The sequence below is a fragment of the Nerophis lumbriciformis genome, linkage group LG01, assembly GCF_033978685.3.
Source record: "Nerophis lumbriciformis linkage group LG01, RoL_Nlum_v2.1, whole genome shotgun sequence".
Lineage (NCBI taxonomy): Eukaryota > Metazoa > Chordata > Actinopteri > Syngnathiformes > Syngnathidae > Nerophis > Nerophis lumbriciformis.
The window spans coordinates 70,321,110-70,332,500 of NC_084548.2; the positions used below are offsets into that span (position 1 = coordinate 70,321,110).

An 11,391-nucleotide genomic window follows, 5' to 3' on the forward strand; every position below is an offset into this window, starting at 1 on the left:
CTATCTAATTGTAAAGACGACAAAGGACAACTGTAGATAGATAGATAGTACTTTATTGATTTCTTCAGGAGAGTTTGATTGGAAAATGAAAAGTAGAGTAGAGTAGCATTAGGGCTGTACTATATCAAATACAAGAAAGGGAAGTCAGAGATAGAGTTGTTTTATCCCAAAGACTAGATAGGACAGCCAGAGCTAGCGCTAGCCAATCTTAAAGACTACAGAGGACAGCTGTAGAGTAGTATTAGGGCTGTACTATATCAAATACAATATAGGGAAGTCAGAGATAGGGTTGTTTTATCCCAAAGACTAGATAGGACAGCCAGAGCTAGTGATGTCCAATCTTACAGACTACAGAGGACAGCTGCAGAGTAGTATTAGGGCTGTACTATATCAAATAAAAGATAGAGAAGACAGAAATATAGTTGTTTTATCCTAAAGACTAGATAGGACAGCCAGGGATAGAGTTGTCTAATCCTAAAGACTGCAGAGAAGAGCTGTAGAGTAGAATTAGGGCTGTAGTATATCAAATACAAGATAGGGAAGTCAGAGATAGAGTTGCTTTATCCCAAAGACTAGGTAGGACAGCCAGAGCTAGAGCTATCCAATCGTAAAGACTACAAAAAGCTGTAGATAGATAGATAGTACTTTATTGATTTCTTCAGGAGAGTTCCCTCTGTAAAATAAAAAGTAGAGTAGAGTAGAATTAGGGCTGTACTATATCAAATACAATATAGGGAAGTCAGAGATGGAGTTGTTTTATCCCAAAGACTAGATAGGACAGCCAGTGCTAGTGATGTCCAATGTTAAAGACTACAGAGGACAGCTGTAGAGTAGAATTAGGGCTGTACTATATTAAATACAAGATAGGGAAGTCAGAGATAGAGTTGTTTTATCCCAAAGACTAGATAGGACAGCCAGGGCTAGTGATGTCCAATCTTAAAGACTACAGAGGACAGCTGGAGAGTAAAATTAGGACTGTACTATATCAAATACAAGATAGGGAAGTCAGAGATAGAGTTGTTTTATCCCAAAGCCTAGATAGGACAGCCAGAGCTAGTGATGTCCAATCTTAAAGACTACAGAGGACAGCTGTAGAGTAAAATTAGGACTGTACTATATCAAATACAAGATAGGGAAGTCAGAGATAGAGTTGTTGTATCCCAAAGACTAGATAGGACAGCCAGAGCTAGTGATGTTCAATCTTAAAGACTACAGAGTACAGCTGTAGAGTAAAATTAGGACTGTACTATATCAAATACAAGATAGGGAAGTCAGAGATAGAGTTATTTTATCCCAAAGACTAGGTAGGACAGCCAGAGCTAGAGCTGTCCAATCTTAAAGACTACAGAGGACAGCTGTAGAGTAGAATTAGGACGGTACTTTATCAAATACAAGATAGGGTAGTCAGAGATAGAGTTGTTTTATCCCAAAGACTAGATAGGACAGCCAGAGCTAGAGCTATCCAATCGTAAAGACGACAAAGGACAACTGTAGATGGATAGATAGTACTTTATTGATTTCTTCATGAGAGTTCGATTGGAAAATTAAATGTAGAGTAGAGTAGAATTAGGGCTGTACTATATCAAATACACGATAGGGAAGTCAGAGATAGAGTTGTTTTATCCCAAAGACTAGATAGGACAGCCAGAGCTAGCGCTAGCCAATCTTAAAGACTACAGAGGACAGCTGTAGAGTAGAATTAGGGCTGTACTATATCAAATACAATATAGGGAAGTCAGAGATAGGGTTGTTTTATCCCAAAGACTAGATAGGACAGCCAGAGCTAGTGCTATCCAATCTTAAAGACTACAGAGGACAGCTGTAGAGTAGAATTAGGATGTTACTTTATCAAATACAAGATAGGGTAGTCAGAGATAGAGTTGTTTTATCCCAAAGACTAGATAGGACAGCCAGAGCTAGAGCTATCCAATCGTAAAGACGACAAAGGACAACTGTAGATAGATAGATAGTACTTTATTGATTTCTTCATGAGAGTTCGATTGGAAAATTAAAAGTAGAGTAGAGTAGAATTAGGGCTGTACTATATCAAATACAAGATAGGGAAGTCAGAGATAGAGTTGTTTTATCCCAAAGACTAGGTAGGACAGCCAGAGCTAGAGCTGTCCAATCTTAAAGACTAGAGAGGACAGCTGTAGGGTAGAATTAGGACGGTACTTTATCAAATACAAGATAGGGTAGTCCGAGATAGAGTTGTTTTATCCCAAAGACTAGATAGGACAGCCAGAGCTAGAGCTATCCAATCGTAAAGACGACAAAGGACAACTGTAGATAGATAGATAGTACTTTATTGATTTCTTCAGGAGAGTTCGATTGGAAAATTAAAAGTAGAGTAGAGTAGAATTAGAGCTGTACTATATCAAATACAAGATAGGGAAGTCAGAGATAAAGTTGTTTTATCCCAAAGACTAGATAGGACAGCCAGAGCTAGCGCTAGCCAATCTTAAAGACTACAGAGGACAGCTGTAGAGTAGAATTAGGGCTGTACTATATCAAATACAATATAGGGAAGTCAGAGATAGGGTTGTTTTATCCCAAAGACTAGATAGGACAGCCAGAGCTAGAGCTATCCAATCTTAAAGACTACAGAGGACAGCTGTAGAGTAGAATTAGGATGTTACTTTATCAAATACAAGATAGGGTAGTCAGAGATAGAGTTGTTTTATCCCAAAGACTAGATAGGACAGCCAGAGCTAGAGCTATCCAATCGTAAAGACGACAAAGGACAACTGTAGATAGATAGATAGTACTTTATTGATTTCTTCATGAGAGTTCGATTGGAAAATTAAAAGTAGAGTAGAGTAGAATTAGGGCTGTACTATATCAAATACAAGATAGGGAAGTCAGAGATAAAGTTGTTTTATCCCAAAGACTAGATAGGACAGCCAGAGCTAGAGCTAGCCAATCTTAAAGACTACAGAGGACAGCTGTAGAGTAGAATTAGGGCTGTACTATATCAAATACAATATAGGGAAGTCAGAGATAGGGTTGTTTTATCCCAAAGACTAGATAGGACAGCCAGAGCTAGAGCTATCCAATCTTAAAGACTACAGAGGACAGCTGTAGAGTAGAATTAGGATGTTACTTTATCAAATACAAGATAGGGTAGTCAGAGATAGAGTTGTTTTATCCCAAAGACTAGATAGGACAGCCAGAGCTAGAGCTATCCAATCGTAAAGACGACAAAGGACAACTGTAGATAGATAGATAGTACTTTATTGATTTCTTCATGAGAGTTCGATTGGAAAATTAAAAGTAGAGTAGAGTAGAATTAGGGCTGTACTATATCAAATACAAGATAGGGAAGTCAGAGATAAAGTTGTTTTATCCCAAAGACTAGATAGGACAGCCAGAGCTAGAGCTAGCCAATCTTAAAGACTACAGAGGACAGCTGTAGAGTAGAATTAGGGCTGTACTATATCAAATACAATATAGGGAAGTCAGAGATAGGGTTGTTTTATCCCAAAGACTAGATAAGACAGCCAGAGCTAGAGCTATCCAATCTTAAAGACTACAGAGGACAGCTGTAGAGTAGAATTAGGATGTTACTTTATCAAATACAAGATAGGGTAGTCAGAGATAGAGTTGTTTTATCCCAAAGACTAGATAGGACAGCCAGAGCTAGAGCTATCCAATCGTAAAGACGACAAAGGACAACTGTAGATAGATAGATAGTACTTTATTGATTTCTTCATGAGAGTTCGATTGGAAAATTAAAAGTAGAGTAGAGTAGAATTCGGGCTGTACTATATCAAATACAAGATAGGGAAGTCAGAGATAGAGTTGTTTTATCCCAAAGACTAGGTAGGACAGCCAGAGCTAGAGCTGTCCAATCTTAAAGACTAGAGAGGACAGCTGTAGGGTAGAATTAGGACGGTACTTTATCAAATACAAGATAGGGTAGTCAGAGATAGAGTTGTTTTATCCCAAAGACTAGATAGGACAGCCAGAGCTAGAGCTATCCAATCGTAAAGACGACAAAGGACAACTTTAGATAGATAGATCGTACTTTATTGATTTCTTCGGGAGAGTTTGATTGGAAAATTAAAAGTAGAGTAGAGTAGAATTAGGGCTGTACTATATCAAATACAAGATAGGGAAGTCAGAGATAGAGTTGTTTTATCCCAAAGACTAGATAGGACAGCCAGAGATCCAAGGTAACGGATGAATCCTGCTCAGATGAGCAAACTGCACAGTCCAGTGAGGTGAGATTAATGAGCTGATTATCACAGCTGTGTGTTTCACTTCCAGAAGGAGCGCCAGTCAGGACCAGGCACCACCGTGAGCACATTGTCTTTCCCTTGCACATAACTGGGATCGGGCTACTTCCTGGAGAAAGCTTCTTTTATCTGGCATCCGCTCGCCCGCCAACTCTGTGTCTCCCACCAGGTGGCTCAGGTGTCCGACCCGCCGCCGGCCCCCAGGGGGATGTCGGTCCCCCCGCCTCCTCCTCCTCCAGAGCCTCCCAAACTGGAAGTGAAAGTGGAGCTGAGTGGCAAACCTGCGAAAGCCAGCGCCTCCAGAGAAAAGCCCAAAGATGTCCTGAGCAAGTTCTTTCGTACGAAGGTAAATACTTTATTATCACTACAATAGGGTTGTCCCAATATCGGGACCGGTACCAAAATGTATTTCGATACTTTTCTAAATAAAGGGGACCACAAAGAAATGGCATTATAGGCTTTATTTTAACAAAAAATCTTAGTGTACATGAAACATATGTTTATTATTGTAATTTAGTCCTTAAACAAAATAGTGAACATACTAGACAACTTGTCTTTTAGTAGTAAGTAAACAAACAAAGACTCCTAATTAATCTATGCAGTAACATATTGTGTCATTTATACACCTATTATTTTGTACACATTATAAAGGACAAACCGTAAAAATGGATTATTAATCCACTTGTTCATTTACTGTTAACATCTGCTTACTTTCTCTTTTAACATGTTCTATCTACACTTCTGTTAAAATGTAATAATCACTTATTCTTTAGTTTTTTGGATGATACCACAAATTTAGGTATCGATCCAATACCAAGTGGTTACAGTATCATACACTGGTCATATTCAAAGTCATCATGTGTCCAGGGACGTATTTACCGAGTTTATGAACATAATATGAATTTTAAAAAGGAAAAAAAAAAATTGTGAGGATAAAAAATATCAATGTAATCATAGTAGTATCGACTAGATACGCTATTGTACTTGGTATCATTACAGTGGATGTCAAGTTTAGATCCACTCATGGCGTTTGTTTACATGGTGACGCCGGTGAGCTATTGTATGTGTAGTGAAGCATGTTTAGCTATTCCTCGTCCTCCAGTGATAATGGTACTTGTAAGAAACTTACTTTATTTGTCGCCATGGAGGCGAGGATTAGTGATTTAGAAGTAGCTAAAACAAAAGTAGCTATAAAAAAAAAGAAAGTAGTAGCTAAAACAAAAGTAGCTAAAAAAGTAGCTATAAAAAATTGTCCTCAGTGATAATGGTATTTGTAAGAAATGTACTTTATTTGTCGCCATGGAGGCGAGGATTAGTGATTTAAAAGTAGCTAAAACAAAAGTAGCTAAAAAAAAAAAAAAAAAAAAAGTAGTAGCTAAAACAAAAGTAGCTAAAAAAGGTAGCTATAAAAAATTGTCCTCAGTGATAATGGTATTTGTAAGAAACGTACTTTATTTGTCGCCATGGAGGCGAGGGTTAGTGATTTAGAAGTAGCTAAAACAAAAGTAGCTAAAAAAAATAGTAGCTAAAACAAAAGTAGCTAAAAAAGTAGCTATAAAAATTTTTCCTCCAGTGATAATGGTACTTGTAAGAAACTTACTTTATTTGTCGCCATGGAGGCGAGGATTAGTGATTTAGAAGTAGCTAAAACAAAAGTAGCTAAAAAAAATAGTAGCTAAAACAAAAGTAGCTAAAAAAAAGGAGCTAAAACAAAAGTAGCTAAAAAAAATAGTAGCTATAACAAAAGTAGCTAAAAAAAAGTAGCTATAAAAAATTGTCCTCAGTGATAATGGTACTTGTAAGAAACTTACTTTATTTGTCGCCATGGAGGCGAGGGTTAGTGATTTAGAAGTAGCTAAAACAAAAGTAGCTAAAAAAAATAGTAGCTAAAACAAAAGTAGCTAAAAAAGTAGCTATAAAAATTGTCCTCCAGTGATAATGGTACTTGTAAGAAACTTACTTTATTTGTCGCCATGGAGGCGAGGATTAGTGATTTAGAAGTAGCTAAAACAAAAGTAGCTAAAAAAGAAAGAAAGTAGTAGCTAAAACAAAAGTAGCTAAAAAAAAGTAGCTAAAACAAAAGTAGCTAAAAAAAATAGTAGCCAGAAAAAAGTAGCTAAAACAAAAGTAGCTAAAAAAATGCTATAAAAAATTGTCCTCAGTGATAATGGTACTTGTAAGAAACGTACTTTATTTGTCGCCATGGAAGCGAGGATTAGTGATTTAAAAGTAGCTAAAACAAAAATATCTAGAAAAAATAGTAGCTAAAACAAAAGTAGCTAAAAAAGAAAGAAAGTAGTAGCTAAAACAAAAGTAGCTAAAAAAAAAGTAGCTAAAACAAAAGTAGCTAAAAAAAAAAGTAGCTAAAACAAAAGTAGCTAAAAAAGTAGCTATAAAAATTGTCCTCAGTGATAATGCTACCTGTAAGAAACGTACTTTATTTGTCGCCATGGAGGCGAGGGTTAGTGATTTAGAAGTAGCTAAAACAAAAGTAGCTAAAAAAAAGTAGCTAAAACAAAAGTAGCTAAAAAAAGTAGCTAAAACAAAAGCAGCTAAAAAAAAAAGTAGTCGCTAAAACAAAAGTAGCTAAAAAAGTAGCTATAAAAAAATCGTCCTCCAGTGATAATGTAACTTGTAAGAAACATACTTTATTTGTCGCCATGGAGGCGAGCATTAGTGATTTAGAAGTAGCTAAAACAAAAGTAGCTTAAAAAAAGTAGTAGCTAAAACAAAAGTAGCTAAAAGGTAGCTAAAACAAAAGTAGCTAAAAAAAAAGTAGTAGCTAAAACAAAAGTAGCTAAAAAAGTAGCTATAAAAAAATCTCCTTCCAGTGATAATGGTACATGTAAGAAACTTACTTTATTTGTCGCCATGGAGGCGAGGATTAGTGATTTAGAAGTAGCTAAAACAAAAGTAGCTAAAAAAAAAAGTAGTAGCTAAAACAAAAGTAGCTAAAACAAAAGTAGCTTAAAAAAAGTAGTAGCTAAAACAAAAGTAGCTATTAAAAAAGGTAGTAGCTAAAACAAAAGTAGCTGACACAAAAGTAGCTATTAAAAAAAAGTAGCCGCTAAAACAAAAGTAACTAAAAAAGTAGCTAAAAATAAAAGTAGCTAAAAAAAAAAGTAGTAGCTAAAACTAAAAAGTAGCTAAAAAAGTAGGTATAAAAAATCATCCTCCAGTGATAATGGTACTTGTAAGAAAAGTATTTTATTTTTCGCCATGCAAGCGAGGATTAGTGATTTAGAAGTAGTGAAAACAAAAGTAGCTAAAAAAAAAGTAGTAGCTAAAACAAAAGTAGCTTAAAAAAAGTAGCTTAAAAAAAGTAGTAACTAAAACAAAAGTAGCTATTAAAAAAAGTAGTAGCAAAAACAAAAGTAGCTAAAAAAGTAGCTATAAAAAAAAAAGTAGTCGCTAAAACAAAAGTAGCTAAAAAAGTAGATATGAAAAAAAAAAGAACTAGCTAAAATACTGCCGACTGCGGATGGACGTTAGCCGCTAGCCAGCTAGCCATGTCTTAAAGCACCTCTTCCTGAGGGTGTTTCAGTGTTATAACTTCACCTTTATCTTTACTTTTTAAGCCAAAATGTGTCCATTCTTCCTTTTCTGTCTACACACTGTGTCTGCTTATAAGTACTCTGTGTGTGTGCGCTGCCGAACATGCTCCTCTGCTCGTAAAACCAGCAATGTCACCACGTGACGACGATGTGCCATCATGCCTGTAAAAAAAAAAAAAAAAAAAAAATATATATATATATATATATATATATATATATATATATGTCTTAATAAGGTTATCCAAAAAATAGTGCTCGATACCGTAGTAGAGCGCAATATATGTATGTGTGGGAAAAAAATCACAAGACTATTTCATCTCTACAGGCCTGTTTCATGAGGGGGGGTACCCTCAATCATCAGGAGATTTTAATGGGAGCATTCGCATACCATGGTTTATATAGGGCACAGAGTGGGTGGGTACAGGCTGGCCTAGGGGCGTGGTGATTGGCTCATGTGTTACCTAGGAGGTGTTTCCGTCTATGGCGGCATGTTGTTACAATTTCGCTGCGCTTGTTGAGGGATGACAGGTCTGGACGGTAAATAATAAACAGTTTCTCTTTCAAGCATAGGTTGCATCTTTTATTACCACTATTGTAAGGTGTGCTGGATGCAAGAATTTGCCATGTTATTGAATATTCAACATTATTGTCTTTGAGGTCCCAAATGTGTTTGCTGAGTTCTGTGGTATTTCGCAGGTTTTTGTTCCTGAAAGAAGCCTTGTGATTGTTCCATCTGGTTTTGAATTCTCCCTCGGTTAATCCTACATATGTGTCGGATGTGTTAATGTCCTTGCGTATTACCTTAGATTGGTAGACAACTGATGTTTGTAAGCACCCCCCGTTGAGAGGGCAATCAGGTTTCTTTCGACAGTTACATCCTTTGTTGGTTTTGGAGTCGCTCTGTCTGGGGGCCGACGGCTCATTTGCAATTGTTTTGTTGTGGTTTGAGATGATTTGTCGTATATTGTTCATGCAGCTGTAGCTCAATTTAATGTTGTTCTTGTTGAATACTTTTCTTAGGGTGTTGTCTTTGGGAAAGTGTTTGTCAATCAGATTGAGGAATTTGTGTCCAATGTTTGTTGAGACGTTTTTGCTGTATGGGGGGTTGTACCAGATGATGTCGTTTCGTTTTCTGTTCTTTTTTGGCTGGTTTCCTGGCGTGGGTTCATAGGTGAGGGTGAAATTGTATCCGCTTTCATCAAGGGCTTTTTGGTACGGGGGGGTTGCTTGGTCAAATTCAGCTTTGCTAGATGACAGCATCGATAGCCTTTTATTGATTCCGGTAGGTATTCTTTTCGTGGTGGTGGGTGGGTGGTTGCTGTCATGGTGCACGTATTGGAGTGTTGTGTTGGGTTTCGTGAATGGTTGGTAGCTGTTATTTCTCAGGTTGAAAGTGACGTCAAGGAAGTTGACGGTTTGCTTGTTGGCTTCAATCGTGATCCGTGGGCCGTTCTCTTTGAAAATTTGGCATATGCGCTTCTTGGTATTCTCGCTGCTCCTTGGCGAGGCGCGACACACTGCCGTGATGACGGACTGGCAGTGTGTCGCGCCTCGCCAAGGAGCAGCGAGAATACCATGAAGCGCATATGCCAAATTTTCAAAGAGAACGGCCTACGGATCACGATTGAAGCCAACAAGCAAACCGTCAACTTCCTTGACGTCACTTTCAACCTGAGAAATAACAGCTACCAACCATTCACGAAACCCAACACAACACTCCAATACGTGCACCATGACAGCAACCACCCACCCACCACCACGAAAAGAATACCTACCGGAATCAATAAAAGGCTATCGATGCTGTCATCTAGCAAAGCTGAATTTGACCAAGCAACCCCCCCGTACCAAAAAGCCCTTGATGAAAGCGGATACAATTTCACCCTCACCTATGAACCCACGCCAGGAAACCAGCCAAAAAAGAACAGAAAACGAAACGACATCATCTGGTACAACCCCCCATACAGCAAAAACGTCTCAACTAACATTGGACACAAATTCCTCAATCTGATTGACAAACACTTTCCCAAAGACAACACCCTAAGAAAAGTATTCAACAAGAACAACATTAAATTGAGCTACAGCTGCATGAACAATATACGACAAATCATCTCAAACCACAACAAAACAATTGCAAATGAGCCGTCGGCCCCCAGACAGAGCGACTCCAAAACCAACAAAGGATGTAACTGTCGAAAGAAACCTGATTGCCCTCTCAACGGGGGGTGCTTACAAACATCAGTTGTCTACCAATCTAAGGTAATACGCAAGGACATTAACACATCCGACACATATGTAGGATTAACCGAGGGAGAATTCAAAACCAGATGGAACAATCACAAGGCTTCTTTCAGGAACAAAAACCTGCGAAATACCACAGAACTCAGCAAACACATTTGGGACCTCAAAGACAATAATGTTGAATATTCAATAACATGGCAAATTCTTGCATCCAGCACACCTTACAATAGTGGTAATAAAAGATGCAACCTATGCTTGAAAGAGAAACTGTTTATTATTTACCGTCCAGACCTGTCATCCCTCAACAAGCGCAGCGAAATTGTAACAACATGCCGCCATAGACGGAAACACCTCCTAGGTAACACATGAGCCAATCACCACGCCCCTAGGCCAGCCTGTACCCACCCACTCTGTGCCCTATATAAACCATGGTATGCGAATGCTCCCATTAAAATCTCCTGATGATTGAGGGTACCCCCCCTCATGAAACAGGCCTGTAGAGATGAAATAGTCTTGTGATTTTTTTCCCACACATACATATATATATATATATATATATATATATATATATATATATATATATATATATATATATATATATATATATATATATATATATATATATATATATATATATATATATATATATATTCTGATATTAAATTGTATTGAAACTGCATTTCCACCGTGCTCTCACTTCATTATCCATCTCCACTCAATCATGTCATAAGAAGGCCTTTGTTCATTGACCAGCCTTCCAGTCACACTGCCAACTAGTGGCCTGGCATGCCTACTACAGCATGAGCAGCTGTATTGTTGTTGTTATTAATCTCATGTTGGCTTGTAACTCCCAGTAACAACTGCTTCAATGTGCTGCAGACTAACAAGGAGACACCAGGGCAAGAAGTGGAAGTAGACACAGGTGTAGAAGTACAGGTAAATGTATGTGTACATATTATAGTATCTGTCAACACTTTTGTCCCAGGAGGGAGGATTAGAAGTGTGTTAGTCTAGTAAACACTACTGTATATGTAGCTTCAATGCTGATGAACTGTGCCTGTACATGACAGAGGGTGTCTCCAAGAAACGCTTTTGTGCAATGGAACAGTAGGATACAAACGTTAGCAACACTAGCATAGCTTTGTGAGCTACATGCTAACATTACATTTTAACACCATTCTAGGTTAACAACACAAGCATAGCTATGTTAGCTACATGCTAACACTACATTTTAACACCATTCTAGGTTAACAACACAAGCATAGCTATGTTAGCTACATGCTAACATTGCATTTTAACACCATTCTAGGCTAGCAACACGAGCAAAGCCATGGGAACTACATGCTAACATTACATTTTAA

At 37.6% G+C, this 11,391-nt stretch overlaps 1 protein-coding gene across 7 annotated transcripts in view; it reads left to right on the forward strand.

Annotated features, from left to right (window-relative positions):
• bcas1 (brain enriched myelin associated protein 1) overlaps positions 1-11,391 on the forward strand; it is a 46,620-nt gene that overhangs the window by 20,589 nt on the left and 14,640 nt on the right. For 2 of the 7 annotated variants that reach the window (XM_061925321.2, XM_061925325.2), the window contains exons 6-8: positions 4,270-4,299; positions 4,408-4,584; positions 10,910-10,972. In XM_061925321.2, the coding sequence (XP_061781305.1) occupies positions 4,270-4,299; positions 4,408-4,584; positions 10,910-10,972 (270 nt within the window). The remainder of the gene's footprint in view (positions 1-4,269; positions 4,300-4,407; positions 4,585-10,909; positions 10,973-11,391) is intronic. The other 5 variants (XM_061925322.2, XM_061925327.2, XM_061925324.2 and 2 more) reach the window with 3 other exon arrangements.